Here is a 22,657-nt window from a genome sequence, read left to right on the forward strand (position 1 = left end):
AGTAAGTTCTAATTGTGTTTCTAGCTCTGCATTTAATAAATGGACCGTGGAGAGGTTAAAAAGAAAATAAAAATAAAAAGGGCTGTGAGCAGTGGGAGGAAAAAACAGGAAATGAGGCCATGAATCAAATGTGGTCCTGGAGGTGACAGTGGGGCTGGATACAAATCCAACAGTCAGATAAAAGGGTATCAACATAAATAATCACAGATTAATATGACATTATGTTAATATATTACACTTTAAAGCCCGTGGGTAAATCTGAGGGCCCTGACCTGCTTAATGTCACTCTCACCTTCTCTTTATTTTGTTCAGAAAAGGAGGGATAATTCCTCCTTGAACAGGGATGGCTCAGGAAACCAATCCAAGCAGCTTTGGCTGTCCCTGAATATCCCCGGGGAGCTGTGGCAAAACCCAGGCAGGTTCTGGCCTTGAACTAAAGACAATAAAACTCTGACTATGGAAAGTGAAATAACGACTAAAACATCAGTTCTGAGGTGAGGAGGATGGATGGAGAGCAGCCTTGAGGAGAAGGACTTGGGGGTGTTGGTGGGTGAGATCCTGGAGATGCCCCAGCCCAGACCCCCCCGTGCCCTGGGCTGATCCCACAGTGGGGGCTGCAGGGCAGGAGGGGATTCTGCCCCCTCAGGGGAGACCCCCCTGCAGAGGTGCCCCAGCCCTGGGAACAACATTCCTGAAGGACACAGAGCTGCTGGAGAGAGTCCAGAGGATCCCTCTGCTCTGGAGCCAGGCTGGGAGAGCTGGGAATGTTCCCCTGGAGAAGAGAAGGCTCCAGGGAGACCTGAGAGCCCCTTGCAGGGCCTAAAGGGGCTCCAGGAGAGCTGGAGAGGGACTGGGGACAAGGGATGGAGGGACAGGACACAGGGAATGGCTTCCCACTGTCATTTAGATGGGAGATTGGGAAGGAATTGCTGGCTGGGAGAGTGGGGAGGGGCTGGACTGGATTTCCCAGAGAAGCTGTGGCTGCCCCTGGATCCCTGGGAGTGTCCAAGGCCAGGCTGGAGCAACCTGGGCCAGTGGAAGGTGTTGGGGTTGGACCTGGATGATCTTTGATGTCCCTTCCAACCCCACCCTTCCAGGACTGTCTGTATGTCCTGAAGATCCGTGACTTCCTCGTGAAATCCCATTCCCAGCAGCAAGCAGGGACGACTAATTCCATATTTTGGGCATTCACAGACTTTGCTACGACGCTCAGTGCCGATAAGGAGAAACCTGGGACCTCTCCAAGCCCTTCCATGCTGAGACTCCCAATTTCACAGGAAGTTGTCCCTGGGCTCGTTAGGATTTATTTGGGAAGGTCTGGCCATGCCGTCCTTCGCCAATCTTTGAAGGGAAATTTGTGTCGGGAAAAACTGAGGGCTGAGTGGTGGAAGAGATGGTTTTACCAGCAGGGAATATGTTCAGACAAGGACCAGGCTGGGCAAGAGGATCGTGTTTTAGCAAAGGATCGGACAGTTACAGTGTGGGAATGGGAATGGGTGTGTGGAAAAGCACATGGCACCAGAAAAACTCAAGGATTTTAAACTAATAATAATATTGTTATTATTAATAACAAACAACTATGAAAATAATGATGATAATGATGATGATAATAATAATCATAATAATAATAACAACCACCGTCTAAGCCTTTTAGGGGGCAAAGGGGAGGCCCCCCTGGAATCCTGGGGGCAGTTCTGGGCCCTCAGCCAGGAGAGCCATGGAGGGGCTGGAGCGTGTGCAGGCAGGGAAGGGAGCTGGGAAGGGGCTGGAGAACTCCTGAGGGAGCTGGGGGGGCTCATCCTGGAGAAAAGGAGGCTCAGGGGGGACCTTCTGGCTCTGCAAGTCCCTGCCAGGAAGGGGGAGCCGGGGGGGGGTCGGGCTCTGCTCCCAGGGAACAGGGACAGGAGGAGAGGGAACAGCCTCCAGCTGTGCCAGGAGATGTTTAGACGGGATTTTGGGAAAACTCCTTCCTGGAAAGGGCTGTCCAGCTCTGGCACGGCTGTCCAGCTCTGGCACAACTGCCCAGGGCAGGGGTGAAGTCCCCATCCCTGGAGGGATTTAAACTCCCTGTGGATGTGGCACCTGGGGACACAATCCGTGGTGGCCCTGGCAGTGCTGGGAATGGTTGGACTCCGGGATCTTGGAGAGCTTTTCAACCTTCACCAATTCTCCGGTTCTGGGACTCAAAGCTCCTGCTTGTTTTCCAGATCCAGGATGACACACCTGAAGTTCCCCAGTCCCAGATGGATTTCCTGCTCACACAAGACCCAAGTGGGCTCAGATCTGTCAAGATCAGGAACAATGAACAGCTGGGTAATGCCTGAGGCGCTTTTATTTGTCATGCCTGTTTTATGTTGGTTTTTTTTTTTTTCCTTGGTGGAAACGTCCTCCCAGTATCCACTGAAGGGAATTGATCCAGTCAGTGCCGTCCCACATGGCCAAAACTCTTAAAAAAAAAGCACATTATTTGTGTGAACATATAAACTGTTTGCAGTTTTACACAGAACAGCTTCTCCTCCTTGCTTGCAAATTGCTCCTGAGAGTTGTGAGCTAGACTGGAGTAATTATTTTAATAAATGGTTTTTGGACTCCAAACTTTTCTTGTAGCCTTTCCTAACTTTAATTTCTAATACTTTTTGTTTCATTTAGCACCATCCTTGAGAGAGCTCTCAAACAGCTTTGACAGAGAGAAGCCCCTGACATATGGATGGCTTTGGCCTGCAGCGAAGAGCCTTTCATTTCCACGTATTAAAGGGGAGCCATAAATCCTGGGGTTCCTCAGCCCCACTCTTCCCACAGCCAGGGAACCTCCCAGGCACATCCAAACCACCCAGAGCCACTTGGAGACGGAATTCTGCCCATTCGTCCTGAAATCTTCTGGTGTTTCCATGTTCTGTAATTTCCAGTCACACAAAACAACCATAAAAAAAACCAGAACAACAAAACCAAACCCTGGCAGGAAACAGCTGCTGTTAAAACCTCCATTCCTAAATAGAAATCAGCAAGAGCAGGGGGTGTTTCCACTGAACTCTCCCAAATATACGAGAAGAGCTGCTTTCTGATTTGGGGTCTGGGCGTTTCCAGGGGTTCACTGAATAAATGCAGTTTGAGCCCTTAAAATAAATGCAGTTTGACCCCTAAAAATAAATACAGTTTGTCCCCTAAAAAATACTCCCAGTGGAGAAAAATAAGAAAACTCAAGCCCCTCAGTTTGGTGCTCAGTGTGAAGTCAGAGGGGTGTTGAATTCCCAACAAAGCCCCCTCATAGAAAGGGGTTTGACACCTGTGAAAATACAAAAGGCTTTCGCTCCTTGAGCCAAGACAAGAAGGGCTTGGAAAGGGGGGAAGAAAACCCAAAAATAAGGTTTCCCACAGATCACGGCTGTTATTATTTGTGTGTTGCCACAAAGTCCCAGCAGAAAATTTGGGGCTTCAGGGGGTAAAAGGAGGGACCAGATGAGAGTCAAAACAAGGTGTACTCAGGTGGGATAACCCGGGATCCACAGGGAGGGTTTTACCCTCAGAACAGCCACATCCAGGTGCTGGTTATCCTGCAGGGTGAAAGGAAAACGGATCAGGTGTTACTTTATGGCGTTATTAACCTCTTGAAGGAAATGATGTGGCCAAGGGGGATGTGCCAACGGGAATTTCATGGGGTGGAAAAGGGGATGAGGAGCCTGGGGCACTCATGCCACTCCACATCATGGAAACATTTAGGTTGGAAAAGACCTCCAAGATCAGAGAGTCCAACCATTCCCAGCACTGCCAAGGCCACCACTGATCACGTCCCCAAGTGCCACATCCACGGGGATTTGAAATCCCTCCAGGGATGGATGGGGTCTCCACCTCTGCCCTGGGCAGATGTGCCAGGGCTGGACAGCCCTTTCTAGGAAGGAGTTTTCCCAAAATCCAGTCTAAACATGCCCTGGCACAGCTGGAGGCCGTTCCCTCTCCTCCTGTCCCGGTTCCCTGGGAGCAGAGCTCGACCTCCTCCCCCGGCACCCCGCTCCTGTCAGGGACTTGCAGAGCCAGAAGGTCCCCCCTGAGCCTCCTTTTCTCCAGGATGAGCCCCCCCAGCTCCCTCAGCCGCTCCCAGGAGCGATCCCGACAGGCTGAGTGATGATTAGGACTACATTACCCAGCGTGCTCCGCGCGGGCGGACACGCCCACCATCACCCTCCGGCCGCGAAGCATCACGGGACTTGTAGTCCCCCTCCGCCTGCCAAGTTCTCCCTGACAAACTCCCCGCGCGGTTCCGGTCCCTGCCACCCCTCGGCCGGGGCGGCGCCGTTCCCATGGCAACGCGCGGCTCCAGCCAATGGGAAGCGCCGTTCTTCGCTTGGAGGCGCGCGGCCGGCCAATGGGCGGCGCCGTTGGTGCGGGGCGGCGCTGGCAGCGCGCTCGCGGAGTCTCCTTGGGGCCGTCCCCGCGGCGGGCCGAGATGGGCGGCGGCGGCAGCACCCGGCGGGTCACCTTCGAGGCGGACGAGAATGAGAATATCACTGTGGTCAAGGGCGTCAGGGTGAGCGCGGGACACGCTCCGAGTCATCCCCCGGGCCGGGCTGACCCGCCGCTTCCACCTCCCTCCTCCCCCGCCGTGTTGTCCTGTCCCTGTTCCTGCCCCTTTCTCTGCCTCTGTCTTTACCCCGTTCCTGTCTCGCTTCCCTCCCCTCTGCCCCGCTGATTTCTCCCCTCTCCGCTGTTCCAGCCGGGACAAGGAGCCCCCCGCGGGTGTTCCCTGCCCGTTTTGGGATCAGTGTGTGTGACTGCAAGAGCCGGGTTTGCCTTTCCGTGACCTCCACATGCCGGAGCTCCTCCCTTTCCCGTGTCCCTCTCCCTGACATTCCCCGTGTCCCACTTCCTGCGGAGCCGCTCCCTCTGTGTCCCGGGATGGTTTGGGTTGGAAGAAACTTCAGAATCATGGAATCACAGAATTAACCGGGTTGGAAGAGACATCTGAGATCATCCAGTCCAAGCCTTGATCCAACCCCGCTGGGATCACCAGATCAGGGCACTGATGCCACATCCAGCCTGTCCTTGAACACTTCCAGGGATGGAGAATCCACCCCCTCCCCTGGGCAGCCCATTCCAAGGCCTGAGCACTCTCTCTGTAAGGAATTCCTTCCTAATATCCAACCTAAACCTGAGACCAAGCCCTCTTGTCCTACTGAGGGCTGCCTGGACACCAGGAAAGGACTTGTGACACAGAGAACTTCAGGAATTCCTGCACCTTGGGAATTTCCCCAGGGCAGACAGCGTGAGGCTCACCCCGGGGGTGACAATAACTCCTCTTTTATTCCTGCTCTCAGGGAGGAGCAGAACGAGCCTTGACAGTTCATTCTGGCAAAGCACAGGGATGTTTTTAATTCCTGGCCATTTAATACTCTCAGGCAAGTAGGTGACAGTAATATCAGTGTAACATGTCTTTATATATTCCAGGCAGGTTTGTCTATCCCAGGTTGCCCAGAGAAGCTGTGGCTGCCCCTGGATCCCTGGGAGTGTCCAAGGCCAGGCTGGAGCAACCTGGGCCAGGGGAAGGTGTCCCTGGGGTTGCAACAGGATCATCTTCAAGGTCCCCTCCGACCCAAACCATCCTGTGATTCCATGAGTTGCAAACGAAGCTTTTATGTTATTAATTATTTTCCTTGTGTTCCTTTTATCCGTGGGCTTCCCACAGAGCTGAAACTGGGCCTTGCTCTGTTGGATTCTGCTTGATTTTGGGACACTCTTTCAATTAACTTGCTTGTTTGACCCCCCCCCTTGCTTGTGTTGCACCAATCCCTAGGGGGCTTTCCCGGGATTTGTTCCTCCTGGGACAAGCCCTGTGCACCTGCACCGTGGGATATTTGTGTCCAAATAACTGAGAAAGGCAAAAACTCTGGTTTAATGACAGGCACCGAGTCCCAGGGTGTTGTTCCCTTTCCTGCTCCCTGCATCCCAAATTTTCCACATCATTTTGGTCAGAGCCACCATCCTGCTGTCCAGCGCGGTTTTTGGGGCAAACGAGGGGAAAGAAAGTTTTTCCTGCACCAGGAATCAAATTTTACCACCTGTCAAGCCTTATATTGGCTTTCTGGGCTCTGATTTTTCTTCAATTTGGGTTCATTTTCCCGGGCAGTGGGATAACTGTGCCGTGGTGTTGTGTTTTCCAGCTCTCCGACAGCCTCATCGACCGGATGAAGGAACCCTCCTCGCCCTCTGGGAGATCCCCCCGCTCCTCAGGTGCAGCTTTGCTCCTGCTTTTGTGCTTTTTTATTTTTTTATTTCTAGTTTTTAAATGGGAGGAAGGGACAGTCAAACTGGCCCTTCAGAGCTTTGCGGTGACCTCGTTGCCCTTTTGGAGTGAGGAGTTTCTCGGCGTTAACTTTTTTGTTTTGTGTGGGTTTTTTACAGGAGTTTTAAGCTCCTCTTTGCTTTCTTCTGACGTTTCAAGTGTAAAACATCTGTTCATCAGACCTGGTTTTCCCACAGTATTATTGTTAAAAACTTGTTGAAAACACATTATTGTTAAAAACCCCACAGAACAAGCAAATACCTGAATAATTCCTGAGCTCTGGAGGGGAAATTCTCGCTTATTTAATCCACCCTGAGCCTTGTTCTGGTGAAGTTCTGTTGAAAACAGCAAACATTAAAAGGAAAATGTGCTGTTTTCCCGTGATGGAACGGTGGGAATGCAGTGATACACAGATGGGTGGCTCTCTTTAGTCCCTACATTTCATTTTTGAGGCCAGTTCTGATGCATCAGACAGAGCCTGTGCCAGGCGTAAAACCACAAACAGCTGCTGCAGGAGTGGGAGGGAAGGGCAGAGATTGCAGTTGGTGATTTGGGGACCCTGTCAAGACCAAGGAAGGCTCTTATCAGGGCTCCAGGAATATTCCTGAGAACAGAATTCCCTCAGGGAATTTTTTTGGTTTTTAGTGTTTTTAAATAGTACTTTTCTCTTCCAACCCAACCCATCCTGTGATTCTAAGAATTCCTTGAGCGTTTCCCACCTTGGAAAAACCAAGTGATTTTAGCTTTTTTTTTTTTTTTAATTTTCTGTTCCAGGCAAAGAGCACTTTACAAAAATAAATAAATAATAATAAAAAAAAAGATGTCTGGAGGGAGAAACATTAGAGCTTCTCAACCTTTCCTCAAGTGAAGTCTTTGATAGCTTTTGGGTGGTGAATTAGGGGGTTGTGTTACATGAGAGGACGTGCATTTTGGTGTTCACCAGCGATGAGGAATTTATTGGCTTCGCTTTGGGGGTCAGAAAATGAAATCACATCCACTTACACGGGCACCTGAGATCTAAATACAACATCTCAGAGCATCTGAGCTCTGCCTGCATCGCTTCCTTGGCTTCTGAGGGATATTAAATGCACTAAAATATTTAACAAGTGTAAAATCTTTCGAGCCTGCCTGTAATTCCTAAAGCAATATTGATGGAAAGTAATTTGGTCAGACAACAAGGGTGGTTCTTTTTTTTGGTGTATTATACCTAAATCTTCAGGCAGAGCAGGCAAAGGGGATGCCTTAATTCATTTTTGCTTAGTGGATATTGGAAAATCCACTAATGGTTTATTATGGAACAAAAAAAAAAAAAAAAAAAGAGGAAGAATAAATTCTTGAATTATCAGGAGTCTCAGCGCCTCAGACAAGGTTTTTTCCCCACCTTTGCAGAACCAGATGATGTCGAGGACACATTTTTTTTTCCCCCCTTTTTTTGTTTTTTGAACTGTAATTGTTACTGCTGTGTCCTCATGAGAACAAATCAGTCAAGGACCAGGACACAAATTTTAATTATTGTGGAGTAAAATGAGCTGGTGCCTCCTCGGGAATGGGGTTTTATACCTTTGCATTCGTCATGGTTTGAATTTTGGGGCTTGATTTTATTTTTTTTTTTTTTATTTTTTTTTTAAGGGGGGTTGTTTTCTGTCTTTGGGTGGAATTTCGGATTGTTGGGACGTCCAGGAACGAGGATTTGAAGAATTAGGCTGTGGCTGGAGAGACAACCAGGATTTAACTGAGCTTTGGGAGGGAGCAGGTTGGTGGGGTCACACGAGAGGCAGATTTGAGGGAGACACTCAGGGATGATGTGAGATCCTCGAGGACAAACCTCTTCCAGGTGGAAGAACCGATGCATTCCCACCCTTGGGAACATGGATGGATACACTTTGTTTTTAGGGAGATTTCTTTTTATTGCATATTTTTTTTTCTTTTTAAGAGTTGCAGCTTGTCCCAGTGATATCAATAATTACGGCTAGTCAGGTACTGCATGGAAAAAAAGAAGTAAAACTGGGATGGTTGATGTTGTTGGAGGCTCTGCAGCGTTGCCTGTGACTTTGAATTTTGTGTTTTTGGTTTCTGTGAGTGCCTGGAGGTTTACAGAGTTTGCCCAAATCTGTGCCAGTTAAGCAAGAACCCTCTGCAAACAAACCCCGCCGGTTCTTTGCCCTCTGAGGGAATTAATTGCTCGCCCACCTCGGGGTTGCAACAGCATTGTTTTGCTCTGTGTGAACTGGGAGATGAACTGACGTTTGTGGTTTTAATTTGTAGGATTCCCCTTGTTTTTTTTAGAAAAAGAAAAAAAAAAAAAATCAGGTTTAGCAATGCTGGGGTTGATCCCCTTTTGCTGGGAGACACCTGTAAAAAAGCTCAGGCTGGGGATTTACCCCCTTCCTTCGGGATCCAGGAGAGCTTGGGCTTTGCTTGTGGTGGGGTTTATTTGCTCTCCTCTGGGCACAGCTCTGGGTATCCTCAGAAAGGGTTTTACGCTTCAAACCCGGCATAAATCGGGGGGGGAATCCTCAGGCAGCACGCTGAGCTGGCACTGGGAGCCTGGAAGGCCATGATTTGCACAGAATAATAGTATAGAATAATAATATTATTAATAATAATAATAATAGTGCATTGCCACTTCACTGTCCCAGAGTTTCCCTGCAGATAACTTTTATTTGCAGTGATTTGTGTCGGTATTTTTTGGGGCTGCAGGTTTGCTATTGGTGGGAGGCATTTTAAACTAGAGGTGGAACAAGAATGAAAGGCAGAAGGTGTTGAAACTCCTCCTGCAAATATCAGTGTTTTTAACCTAAAATGTGGAGCTACAGCTGACCTCATCTCGTGCTCTCCTGTCTGACCACGTGTGGCGTGATCGTAATTTGGTGTAAAACCATCCAGAAACATCCCACAAGAACACCTTAAATATTTAACCCTAAATATATTTAAATATACTCCCCAAAAAATGACATTTGTGTTAATATTAGTCAGGAGTTTTGACACGATGGAATTTAAAGTTTGGTTAAAGAAGGTTTTTACAAGTGAGGGTGGGGAGGCCCTGGCCCGGGTTGCCAGATGATCTTCCAGGATTTAGCAGGAAAATCACGCTGGAAAAATAACTGTTTAAGGACTAATTATGGAATTATTGCCGTTGCCTTATGCCAGCTCTGAGCATGGAATTTATTTCACAGTTCAAGTTGATGGTTTGGTTGTTTCTGTGGAGTTTTGGAGCCATTTGCTCACTGGGAATCTCCCACGGGTGCTCCTGCAGGATTCTCTGGGCATCAGGATAAATTCCCTCCCGTTCCTCCTTTGTCCTTCAGAGACCTTCCTGGGATTAAAGCTCCAAAAAGACCAGATAGTGGCGAAGATAAAGGGCTTTGTCATTTAAGGGATTGTCGGAATAGAAATCATTTGGAGCAGGTTGAATGATATTTTTTTTTTTTTTTTTGGCGTTAATCTTAAGGAATGAAATCAAAAGTATCGATGTTTTTAAATGGATAAACCCACTGACCAAATTAAGGGCTGTTTGATTTCACCGGCGTCGGTCTTGATAACACCATAAAGGAAATTGTTATTCTGCTGTGTGGAATCCTCTCTGGTTTTAAGAGCACAATAGATGTTCTTATCCCAATTTATCTCGAAGTGGTAGAGGAGTTTAAATGCCTTTTTTTATTTTTTTTTTTTTCCCTTTATATTATTGAAAAACACCACTTATTCAACTCAACACAACTCGCAGACCTCCGAGTAATAAAACCTTTTTCTTCTCGTGGTAAATGCTACTTTTCTTCCCATCACCATTTATTTACCAGGCAGAGAATCTTCGGTGTGATGGAAAAGAACACTTTAAATGGGTGATTTATCACATTAAGATGAGAAGAGAAGCTTTGTTTTATTCTTTCATCTTCAGGCAGCAGCCAAGTGTTACTAAAGCTCTTCATCACTTGTCAGATGAGGCAGGTTAAGTGTATTTTTTTTTTTTTTTTTTTATTTTGGTGCTGCTTTAAGGCTTCGTGCTGGTTGTTCTGTAGTTAAAACAGCAGGTCCCACTCGGAAACTCCTTTTCCCTGGGGGAATGGGATGCACTTTTACCTCCTGCTCCCATTTTCAGGTGCTGCTCCAACCTGCTGGTTGAAATCTAAATTCCAAAAGGAGGGTGAGGACATTTGTTCCCTGTTTTTTGCAAGCTTTGCTGTGCCCCTCTGGCAATTCTTCAGGGAGCTGCTTTACCTGATTCTCATTTTTAGCCTCATTAATCATGTTTGATTTCACCTCTTGTTAATCCCCTAAAAACCAAGGATCTATCCCAAGCTGTTCTTTCAGGCTGGGGATGTGAGATGGAGGTCCTGGTTCTCCTTAATCTCTGGAATTTTACCCTGAAGGACTCGAGTGGTTCATCCAAGATGTTTGATTATTTTTCCCCCCCCTTTATGATTTTCTGTATTTCTTGGGGGTTTCTTTTTGTGAGGAATCATCTCATCCTGAGAGAAAGGACTCAACTTATCCCTGATGCCACTAATGGACATTTCTCAGCCAGGGGGGGAGATGGTATTATTCAATTTAAGGAGGAAAAAGAAATATCAGCAGGAATTGGTAGGAAGAATCAGTAAAGGCAGCGCTTGGAGAGTGACTTTGGTGCTCATCCGAAACCTCAGGATTTGGGATTTTTGGAATTGTGTTTCTGTGCCTGCCTGTTGGGCTCACTGGCTGTTTTCATTCAGGAGAAAAGAGATTGTTTTACACAAGGAAAAAAGTGAATTTCTCCTGTATTTCTGAGCTAACTGGGAGCATCTTTGCTGACAGATTTTCATATTTCACCTCTTACCCACTGGAACAGCCTCTTTTTTTTTTTCCCCCCTTTCACTTTTAATTCAGTTCCTGAATCCACTTTCTGGTGTTGGAGGTGCTTTTCCAATTGCTGGCTCGTGCTGGATTAGCCTACTCCAGGAATAACCTTCCTGGAGTGGAACTGGATTATTAATTGGCCTCCATCTGTAACACCTTGGTTTTCTAACAGCTAATAACACTAAAACACCAAATCTAAATAGTTTATGATCCAAAGTTGTGGAGCTGGTGCCACTATTTCACCAGCTGAGGGACCAGCCTCTTGACAACGTTTTTTTTTATCAGCAGATCTCACAGCACATCATTAAAAATGCAGCTGCTGGATTCATGTTTTTGTGAGACTTTTAAATGTTTCAGCATTTCTGTGTCATTTCTGAATAGTGAAAAGAGCCGTAAACATCATAGTTGTTTTTTTTTTTTACTACCTGTTTGCAGTTATTATTAAAAACAGCAATTCTGAGCTGGCAACAACACTGTAGCTGCGTGCTCGTAATTAAATTGAAGTTTAATAAGTAAATAATAAATTCGGTGAAATAGAAAGCTGGTTTCGCTGGAGTTGGAGAAAGACACGTTTATGATGCTTCCAGCCCCCCCCTTTCCTTGGGAGAGATAAATCCCAGCACCTGTGCAAGGAGTTATTTTTGTGGTGCTTTTATTTCAGCTTGTTCTCCAAAACAAACCTGTGTGGGACGTGAGAAAGTGGAAATCCTTGGAGCTGCTCCCCTGCTTCCCTTTCCAAGGGATTCCCACCTGACCTTGGCACGAAGGTCCTTTAAATCCTTTGGGACTCACTGGGTAAATGAAATTAGGATTTGATAGGGAGATAAGTGGCCTTTTGCTCCCCCTGAATAATCAACTCCTCCTGGAAAAGTGTTAATCCCTTTAAAACTCGGTGCTTGGTCGTTAACGTGGCTTTGAATGTCCGGGTGCAGGAGTTTGATGCGTTGGGTTTATCTTTCCATGCAACTCCAAGCCCTGGGAAATCTGTTTAATGGGATCAGCAGATGTATTGACGGGTGTTATCTGTGGGTGAAACCCTTTTTTCTTTCATTAACCTTCACCTGCAAAGACACACTTTCACTGCTTTTGTTTCACCCCCCCCACAGTGTCACCACTATATGGACTCCTGTGTAATTTATTTTTCTCTTCCTTCTTCCCCCAGAGGAACTTCTGAATTTATCAGGCAGTTTTAGCCACGCTGGTCACAGGTGGATTTCTCGAGGGTGATGAGTTGATTTACGCGCCCTCTGAAATCTTGCCAAGGCTTGGTGACAGCGGCGCTTTTGCAGAGGGTTCTGATCTGATCACGGGCCGGTTTAGAGATCACAGATTGTCTTTGTTGTGTTGAACTGATTTGCTGAAAGGGAAAACAGCTACTCTTGTATCCTGCAATGCATGCTGCAGATGAATTGGTTTGATTATTAAGAGTTTTGTGTCACCCCCAGAAGTTTCCTCGGGGGGTTGTGTTCAGGACAGATGGGGAAGCTCCACAGTGGGTGCAGAATTGTTACAGAGGTCTCTCTCTTCCATCATTCTTGTCTTTTCCTGGTTTAATTGTAGCTTTGCCTCTCTGGATCCCCTGAGCTTCCCCTTCCACCTTAGCAGTGCTCGGAAAATTCGGCATCGTTCTTTCCATCCTCCTTCCTGCTGGATTTCTTCACCAGTCCCGTAGGTTGGACAAGACCCTTGAGATCAGAAGGGGCAGGGACACCTTCCACTATCCCAGGTTGCTCCATCCTGGCCTTGGACACTCCCAGGGATCCAGGGGCAGCCACAGCTTCTCTGGGAAATCCAGCCCCTCCCCACCCTCCCAGCCAGCAATTCCTTCCCAATCTCCCATCTAAATGGCGCTGGGAAGCCATTCCCTGTGTCCTGTCCCTCCATCCCTTGTCCCCAGTCCCTCTCCAGCTCTCCTGGAACCCCTGTAGGCCCTGGAAAGATGATTATTTTGTCCAACCGTGGAAAGGCAGAGCCAGGGGAATCATGGAGAGATGCAAGACTGTGGTAAACCCTCTTCCATCAGCGATCCCGTGGGATTTGGGAGAGCTTGGGTCCATATGAAGGGGATGGAGAGGTTTTGGAAGGCCCTGGAGCTGGTGGTGGGGGTGTCTTTGCCCTTGAGATGTTTTAGTTAATAAACCCTTTTACTTGGCTGTTCTGGGGAGAAATACATTAATTATTTCACTGGCCTCTCTTCAGTGGTGGAAGGAGTTTGTGGAAATGCGATTTTTATCCGAGCAGATGAAAAGAGGTCCCAGTAAATTTCCCCATCCTGTCAGATAAAAATGGCTTTACAATAAACTTCTGAACCACAGAGATCAGGAACTGGACAGCTTCAATCGTCCTGAAAGGACACCGCCCGTTTAATCCTCTCGAAAGGAGAATCACGAAATCCTTCTTATCGTTGCTTACAATGCGATTATTTTTTTTTTATTACTTTTTTTAATGTGGAATTAGGGAATGCTGGTGCTTTTATCCGTTGTAGTTGAGCAAGAAAAGCCTTCCAGTGTGTGTGTGTGTGTGTGGGGTGGGGATTACTCACCCAGCTGAAACAGCAACTCCTGACTGTTTGGTGTTCCATCCAAGGCAGGGACAGACTCCTAAAGGTGTGTGAGGCTTCTGCTTCGTTATTTTTAATTAGTCATCTCAAAGGAAGGGGATGGCAAAATGTCTTAGAGCTGAAATAAAATTATTAAAAAAAAAAAAAAAAAAAAAAAGATTATTTCACATCTTGCACTGTGGAAGTGGGGGGAGAAGGACGGGTTATTAAGCTTTGGGTGAAATAATTTGCTGCCTGAAAAAGTCACTTCAGAACATCCCAACCTTTACTGCCACAGCAGGAATTCCTGGAAAAAATTAAAAATCAGGTGATTTTTTTTTTTGTTTTAATTGTTAACTGCCTTTTTTTTAACTCAATCCACTTATTGGTGGGAAATGACTTATTTGCTGGCTGTCACCTATTTCAAGATTTCTTTCACGTTTCTTCTGTTGAACTTCCCCGTGCCTGTCAGCTGCTATGTGGAATTTAAATCCTCCCTGACAGGACATCTCTCCTCTGTCAAGATTCCATATTTTTGGTAATGAATCAGGACATTGGTTTAGTTGCAGATCTCAGGAATGAGTTGTCCTTGTTAAACATCCCTGTCGAGGCCCAGGCAGGTACAACCTGACGCAAACCTCCTGATCCTCCTCCCTCTTTTTTTTTTTTCCAGCCCCCCCTCCCTCCTCAATCCCTTGGGATTTACTGCTAAAGCTCCAACACTAATGGGATGTTGAAAGGAAAATGTTCCAGCTCTAATAGGAACTAAGTTTGTTTTGTGACTCGTGGCTCATGCACGGCCTTGTTTTCCAATTTAAATCAGAATAAATTGATTGATAACCCCGCGATTTACATTGTAAAACGGAGAGCGTAACATATGCAAGGGCGCCTTTGGAAAAACTGAAAAAATATTAAATATTTTTAAATTATGCACACTTAATTGTGCCGGTTTTCTATTTAATTACGCTGGGAGCTCGTTAAAGTGTTGCTGCACATTACCAATATTTAACAGTTAATACAAATTTCTGTCCTTGGAGACGTGGCTTGTGTTTGTGCTGAATTCAGGATGGGAGGAAGTGCCTGGAATTGGGGATTTCAGGGGAAGAGTTGCTGGATGAATTAGTACGAGGCTGAAAGTAGAGTTTATTTTTCAGAGCGCTCTTTAAAATAGTAATTAAGGAAACCCACAGCAGTTTAAATGCTGCTCTTTAAAGCACATAACTTATTTCTTTTAGTGGTTTTTCGGGTGTTTTTTTTAGTGCTGGTGGAATGAAGGGATGGTCCATTATGTTTTCATTGAATGCAAGGCTGATTTTGACTATTCCAGGGTTAAAGAGTGTTTGAAAACCACTGAATTTTAAAAAATAATTGTGCACTAAGAATTACATCGTTGTCTTGCTTCCTCTTCTGTTGTGATCCCAGCAAATCCAGGCTCTTGGAAAACTCATCATTAAGGCAGGAGGGGCAGATTGAATGATGCCATTGACGTGATCTGAGCACACCAAATGTTTCCTGCAGCCTTAACTGACACTGAAATCACGTTTAGGTTTCAAATCTCCCTCTTTTCTTTAGTGTGCAGTGAATATTTGTGCGGCTTTACGGAGAATTTATGGGTTTACCGGGACACCTCAGCCTGGACTTCCAGGAACTGAGTTCAGGGGGTGCCCCAAATTTTGTTTCTGTGCTCGAGACAACTGGGAGAATGTCAGGAAAGGGAACAGGATTTTCTGGTTGTTTAACCGAATGAGAAATACATCATTTTTTTTCCCAGTCTAGTGGAAATTATTGTGTATTACTGGAGTGCCTGTCATTTATCTAGTTGGCTGCTCTTTCTAAATTGAATTAGGGATTTGATATTTTGTCTCTGCCGTTCAACTTAAGTGGCTGCTGTTCGTGAAATCAGAGAGTGGTTTGGGTTGGAAGGGACATGAAAGATCATCAAATTCCATCTCCCTGCCACGGGCAGGGACACCTTCCACTAGCCCAGGTTGCTCCAGCCTGGCCTTGGACACTCCCAGGGATCCAGGGGCAGCCACAGCTTCTCTGGGAAATCCAGTCCAGCCCCTCCCCACCCTCCCAGCCAGCGATTCCTTCCTGTTGATCCTGAAGATTTTTGTTACCTGTGGAATTTCGGTGTAGACCCAACCGGAGCATTTATTAAACAGAAAGAATAAACCAAGGGTATTTGCATATTCTGACGTTCACCTGTGACACATCTGAAGTTGGAATGTGGGTGGGAAAGTTGTGGAAGTCCTTTAATGTGTGTGTGTGTGTCTGAACCCTCAGGCTGAGGTTGGGAAGGCACCAGGCTGTCCTTGTGGGCTTCCTGGTTCAATATTTATGGCTCCTGATGCGCAGTTAGGGCTTTTCCCTCGGACATCTTCATTAACTGGAATGTTTTCCAAGAGCTCCACTTGCCCTGCCAGCAGCTGAGACGGATGATGGGGCTGAAGGCAGCCCTGAGGTTCCTCATCCCAGGGGGAATGTTCAGCCTGGAGAAGTGCCCTGATGGATCGATGGTTTCACTGCCCTGATGCTCAGCTGCCAATAATGAGTACTGGATGAAGAAATGCTGCAGGAATTCACTGGGAAATAGTTTTTCCAGCACTAAAAGAAGCCTTCCTGTTCCTGGCAGTGCTCTTCTCCAACCCCACTTTATTTATCCTGCACCTTGTTGCTCTTCTTCAGTGATTTGGGCTTTTTTTTTTTTCCCAGCTCCTCTGAATTGACTTATAAATTTCAAATATTACAAATAATAGTATGAAACTAAAGATATTTTAAGTGCTGCCCTATCAACCTCATTGCAGTTTTCTAACCCTGTGTGGTGGAAGGAGGAATAGAAACCAAGAGCTGCCTTTTTTTTCTGTTATTAATTACAGTTTATTCAAAGCCACTCTGCACAGGGTTTTGAGCAACCTGCTCTGGTGGGAGGGGGTTGGAAGGAGATGATCTTGAAGGTCCCTTCCAACCCAGACCGTTTTGTGTGCAGGGACACCTTCCCACTGTCCCAGGTTGCTCCAAGCCCTGTCCAGCCTGGCCTTGGGCACTCCCAGGGACGAGACATCTCCTTGTGTCGGTGTGAAGGCAGAAGTTTTAGCCCCAAACACTCTGCAGAGCTCCCTGTGTGGAGGAAAGATGGTCTGGAACTCAGGAGGAGAGGGCTGGAGGAGCAGGAATTGTTGGGCTTGGAAGTGTCTTTCTGAGGCAACAGAACCAGTCCCTTGGTGGCGGTTCATGACGATAAATCTCAGGCCCACATGAAACAAGTGCTGTCGACCTGAAGCTTTGTTGCCGTCAGGTCAGTCAGCCATGCAAATATGTTGCCCAGAGGGGCTGTGCTGTTCCATCCTGGGAAGTCTTTTTCCATACAATCCAATATTTTATCTCTTTAAGGTGGTCAGGTGTCCTGGGGGTCACGTATGGTTCGGTGCTGCCCTTGGAGAAGTTGCTTTCTGAAGGATCTCCTGTTCGCTGGGCAGTTTTTTTTTAGCAGCAAAACTCCACTAAATAGCTTAAATAAACTTGTTTATTTTCTTTTCTTTTTGCTATAATTTCATTTTTTTTCTCTGCATATCATTTAGCTCAGCGTTTCCTAAAAGGCATTTGATTGTATCAAACCTGAGTGTCTCTTCATTAATAACTTAATGCACCTGCCCTTTCAAGAGAATTTACTGAAGCTGCCTGCTAATATAAATGCTGCTTCCATTAATGATTTTTTGCAAATGAGAGGCTAATGGGCAGATTCCCAGCTCTGCAGGCTGGAAGTGATTTGATTAATTTGCCCATATCCCATTCCTGCTTTCTCAGGCTCACGGTTTTGAGGCTGCAGGTGTCTTGCTTTCCCCGAGGTGGGTTGTTTACTGCTGTGGATTGGAGACTTGATATCCTGCTGATTGTTTCTTTCTTTATTTTTTTTTTTTTTGTTCATGAGGCAACTGCTTTAGAATGAGAGGAAAAAAGGTCTGGATTTGGATCTTGGGATGAGCAAGAGCCGAGGAGTTGGGAGTCAAATCCTGTGGGAGTAGCTGAGCTGCACCTGCCCTCGTGCACCCACCTGGGAGGGATAAAATTGCTGATGGCCCCTCAAAAATCGTTGTCTTGTCCGGTCTTTTCCCCGAGACTGCTCCTGGGAGTTCCAAAATGGAGCACATTTTGTATGTCTGAACCCTCAGGATCTCCTGGGAAGCGAGAAGCTTCTTCAGGGCCCTTCTTGTCCCTGTAACTCTCCAGAGAATTTTGGATCTGGGAAACGCTGGCTTTCTGATTCCTTATCTGTCCCACAAGTGGGAGGATCAACCCTAGGGGTTAAACAAATGGCTTTGCTTGTTCCTTTCCTTTATAAATATGTTTTTAAGAGAAATCAGGGTTCCTGGCCTTTTAAAAAGGTGGCAGAATAAGCCCTTTTTTCAGGTTGTTGGGTGGAACCTTGGTCTCTTCCTGCTCTGGAAAAGGATCTGGATTTCCCTTTTTGTGTGTTTGTTTGGGGAGGGGAAGTCACCCGGACCAAATATGTGTTCTTGCAGTGTATAAACACGGTTTAAATAAGAAAATAACAAATAATAATAGTTTAAAAAAAAAGGTTTAAATAAGAACAGTTGGTTATTTTATCTGTGGTCTTTTTGAAGTCTGAACCTGTGCACGAAGGGGAGGGGGGGGGAAGGACCACATCTTTCTAATTTTTCCAAAGGAATAGGTGGACAATAAAAGATATCAGATCTCCAAATTGGTTTGGTGGTGGGAGCTGTGCATTGGCACTCTGAAGAACTTAAAATATTAAAGGGGATGGGGGGTGGGAATGGCTAAAAAAAATTTTAATTTAATTTTTAATATAATTATATTAATATATGAATATTTTAGCAGTCTTGCACCCCCCAGGTTCTAACATTCTCCAGAACTTCAGTAGTCAAGAGTCTGTTTTATTGCCCTGTAATCTGAGCAGAAATTGCCATCAGAGAAATATTATTCATTTATCCGCAGTCGTCTTTTGCAATAAATTAACTTTTCTCTCTTTAAATGCATCTTCCCCCTGGAACAAATCCCTCCCCCTTGTGGAACTGCAGCTTTTTTTTTTTTTTTTTAACTGAAACATCCCAGAGTTCCCACCTGGGAGCTCCCCACTTGTATCTTTACAACAATTCCACCGAATGATCTATGGCTCCACTTTTATTCCCTATTAGCATCTGGCTGATCAATGAGCAGCTTAATTGATTGTTAAGGTCAGATGTCTTTATTGGCTTTTCTCCTCTCGTTACGACTTAAACCATTCCATGGTCTGCTGGAGTTCTTGTACTCGTGGTTTTTTTTTTTTCTTTTTTGCACACCAGAACGATAAATTTCGTGATGCAGATGCTGCTCAATGAGATATTGATGCTGCTGCCAGCCCAGATATTCCCAACAAAACAGGGCTTCGCTTTTCCATCCGGGTTTGTGGTGGGGATGTGTGAAAGGGTTCGTGTTTACCTCAGAATTTGCACCTGTTTTGTTAATATTTTTAGGCTGGGCTCTCTCTCAGATGTCCTTCTGCTTTTTTCCCCTCTGTGTCGTCTCAGCGTTCCCTGGAGATTAATTCCGGGATTTTCATTCCTTCTGCTTTTCCTTAAGATGTTTGTAACTGAATTACTTGGCCCAGACTCCCAGAAACTTGATGGAGCTGCTTCATCCGTTCCTAAAACTCCCAGTTTTCTGAGACTGCTTCGGGATGAGGGGAAACTATTATGGGAATAGGGAATGAGGACTTTGGGGTAACATTTGTGGGTAAATCCTGGGGATGAGGTCCTGGAAATCTCCTTCCCTGGGTTTGAGCCCCTCCCTGAGCAGAGGTTTTGTTGCTGCTCCAGGGGGGTTGTTTCATTCACCTCCTTAAATTCAGCATCTTTGTTTTGCTCAAGTTCTGGGTGTTTTGGGATGGGGTCACTTGTGTCTCTGTGCTCCCCATGGATTGGGATCTGAGCGTGGTGGGAATGAGGGAATTACCTGTTTGCCTGTCCTGGAATTCCAGAGTGGGGCAGAGTTTCAGCTGGTGCAGGCAGAGCTTTATATTCCAGGCAGGATTGGGATTTTCGTGGATTTTGGTAGTTTTTGTAGGATTGGCGACTCTCCCGCTTTTCTACCTTTGTGTGGAAGACTCACCTCATGTTCTTGAGGAAGTGGCTTCCCTGCTTTTTCATTTCTTAACCGTTAATTCATCTGCCACCATCCAAGGGAAGCAAATATTCCCTTTCATATCTGCTTGTTTAAACAGAATCGGGAGGGTTTTGAGGCAAAATCCTTGTCCAACGGGAGGAACCAGAAATCTGGATGTGTGGGATGTTGTAAGTGCTTTGCTGGGTAAAATATCCATCTGAAAACACTTGATTCTTTACACAAAGGCATTTCCTTTATATTCCTCTATATGAATAAAAACCAGCATTTTATGACTTTACTATATATGCCTCTGTCCCATCCCCCCCGGTTTTACTTTACAGAGAGATAATTCTGAAGAAAAATGCATTTAATTTAAACATGCAGTGGATGTTGTTTAATTTTCCAAAGGGCTGCACTAATTGAAAAGCTGTTTAAGAAGAGTAATTTTTTTTAAAAAGAGGAATTTTAACGAAGTGCTGTTGTTGTGCTAAAATTTCCAAGCCGGGTTTTAAAGCGCAAAAAGCTGCTCTGTAGAAAAAAAAAAAAAAAGCAAATAAACAAACTAAAGCACTGCGTTACGCAGTTGTTTTCTGTAGTTGGGAATATTTTGTGTTCTGTTAACGTTGAATTGCGTTTTTCTTTTAATTGCAGTTAATAATGAAGAGCTGAAGAAGAGAATAGCCGAGGAACTGGCCTTAGAACGAGCCAGGAGAGACTCCGAGGCCCAAAAGAGGAGGTGGGTTCATTGATAACAAACAGGATTTCAGTTAAACTCGTGCTTAATGCTTTTACTTTTATTTAGCTGCTTCCTGTGACAGCTGAATTTTGTGCCCTCAGACAGCGGCAGGTGAGGTGTTGAGCGAGTTTTGATGTTAAATACCTGTTCAAACAGCAAATAAACTGGAATTTCCACGTAAGAGCTGATCTGAAGTGTTGCTCCAAGTCCCTTTTGACCCCCTAAGCCTGACTTTTTTTGCAGCATTTTAAGCTCAGTCTGCTGATTTCTCTGGAGTCCAAACAATCACTTGGTGGTGCAGAGGCAGAAAAAGCAGGGCAGGGCAGGGGTGGGGGCTTTGTGACCCACCTGGCTGCTCGAAAGGGACATTTTCCCAGCAGGAAAAAATGGTAATTCGTGTCATTTTTATCAATTCCAGAGATTTCTGGCAGCTGCAGTAGGGTTAGAGCTGGTTTATTAGTACAGTGTGGTTGCTTTGAGCATGCAAAATACTTTATTGAAACCCTTTTCTAGTAAAAAATCTTTGATATAATTTCTATATATTGAAATATTCCTTTCTTAAGCTTGTTTTTTTAAGAGTGAACTGAAAGCCTGGGCAAAGCCATTCTCAGCAATTAAAAATTCCTGTTTAAATTGGAAATAGATTCTGGTGTCTGGTGAACTCAGTGGACTAATTAGTCCATTAGTGTGTTTATTTATATTTTCAGTGATTGCCACAAACAGATAATGACACGCTGAATATAAATATTAACTTACACATTGTCCCCCGCCCTGAGAATGGGAAGAAAAGCTCATTATGATGGATTAAAAAATATTAGAATGCAATTAGAACTACTTAAACCTGCATCTATCCGAGTTGTTTCCTACACATCATCGTATTATTATTTAATTGAGTTTGGTTGATGGGGTATATAATTAGATAGGACTCTATAATGTCCCAGGGAAAAAAAAAACACAACAAAACAGGCTTTTCTCTTTTATTTCTTTTTTTTTTTGGCATCAGCAATAAAGGAGATCAATAAGTTACAGTGAAATCTCCTCTCTCTGGAGCTGAGCTCTGACAGGAAAACTTGGGTTATGGTCGAGCTTCGTGTTGGCTGCTCAAAACTGGAGTTAAATTGTGGTGAACATGTGGAAATGCCTGGTTTGCAACGCCAGCATTTTGTGAACTGGATGCTTTTCAGTCCCTTCCGTTCGGTTTTCCCTAATTTTATTATAATTTTTCCACACTATATAGATAATTATAAAAATGCGTCTCAAACAGAGTGTAGAGGGTTTTTTTTTCTTTTGTGTTGGATGACACAACTTTAAAGATGTTTTTTCTTAAAGTGTTTTTTAAGGTCCTCCTGGGCTGAATTCTGGTCGAGGTTTGTGTTTTGAAAACATTAAAGGAGTGCACACTGTTGAGTTATTTTGTCTCGCTTGTGCAGACCGTTCTGGGTGATGCGAACACGAAATGCAAACCGTTAGAAATTGTGATATAAAAAACCAAACACATGAATGCAATGTTAGGAAACAGAGCAAAACTGTAACTATTTCTAATATATTAACAATTTCATTTGATAACCCACGACTTTCAAGGCGCTTGTCAGCATTATGGGACAAAAAAATTAAGGTTCTTTTACTTCCACATTCGTCTTGTGGATTGTTTTACCATCGATGGTGTGTTTTGAATATTTACTGAATATTTTCTTGTTCCTTCCTCAAAAATACTGAGTTTTTTTCTCAAAAATACTGGGTTTTTTTCCACTCTTGAAGTGAAACAACACTTAAACGTATAAATGTCTGAAGCTTTCAACAGCTTGTTGTGTGATTCCAACTGTCTGATGGCTGATTTCTGCGTGCAGTGTGTGACCACGTTTTGCTTTGATCGCAAAACGTGTTTTACTCATTTCAGACCGCGAAGGGAGTTTTAATTTTAACTCCTATATAAATTATTTATTCACACATACATACCCAGTGCAGATGGGCTCCTCTTACCTCTTGCTACGTACAGCGAAGATCTGCTCTTATTTCTGAAAAAAAATGCTCTTAAATTGTGTTTTAATCGGCTCACAATACGTGAACTGCAGCTCCTGTTTCACGGTTGAAAAATTATCCATAACCCAGTGGTTTAGACCTGGATTTAGGACAAAACCCTGTACCCCTTGCTCTC

The 22,657-nt window shown here is 45.1% G+C and overlaps 1 protein-coding gene across 2 annotated transcripts; it reads left to right on the forward strand.

Moving 5' to 3' along the window:
• Positions 1-4,368: 4,368 nt before the first annotated feature.
• On the forward strand, positions 4,369-20,533 carry LOC114069624 (MICOS complex subunit MIC19-like). 2 transcript variants are annotated; one of them, XM_027906540.1, is made up of 3 exons: positions 4,369-4,522; positions 6,153-6,223; positions 20,413-20,533. In XM_027906540.1, exons 1-3 carry the CDS (start codon positions 4,442-4,444, stop codon positions 20,513-20,515), a joined length of 255 nt encoding a protein of 84 aa, XP_027762341.1. In that variant the 5' UTR covers positions 4,369-4,441; the 3' UTR covers positions 20,516-20,533. The 2 variants fall into 2 exon arrangements, with proteins under 2 accessions (XP_027762341.1, XP_027762342.1); XM_027906541.1 differs by having other exon boundaries at positions 4,379-4,522; positions 6,153-6,222; positions 20,418-20,533.
• Positions 20,534-22,657: the final 2,124 nt, after the last annotated feature.

Source organism: Empidonax traillii, unplaced genomic scaffold (assembly GCF_003031625.1).
Source record: "Empidonax traillii isolate 1590-97213 ecotype Southwest subspecies unplaced genomic scaffold, ASM303162v1 scaffold1317:size131493, whole genome shotgun sequence".
In the NCBI taxonomy this organism is placed as follows: Eukaryota; Metazoa; Chordata; class Aves; order Passeriformes; family Tyrannidae; genus Empidonax; species Empidonax traillii.

Excerpts from the sequence above, each read along its gene's own strand:
- LOC114069624 (XM_027906540.1), top strand. The coding sequence starts at position 4,442 with ATGGGCGGCGGCGGCAGCACCCGGCGGGTCACCTTCGAGGCGGACGAG. Across the intron at positions 4,523-6,152 it reads CTGTGGTCAAGGGCGTCAGG|CTCTCCGACAGCCTCATCGA; the intron begins GTGAGCGCGGGA and ends TGTGTTTTCCAG. Across the intron at positions 6,224-20,412 it reads AGATCCCCCCGCTCCTCAGG|TGCAGTTAATAATGAAGAGC; the intron begins TGCAGCTTTGCT and ends TTTTCTTTTAAT.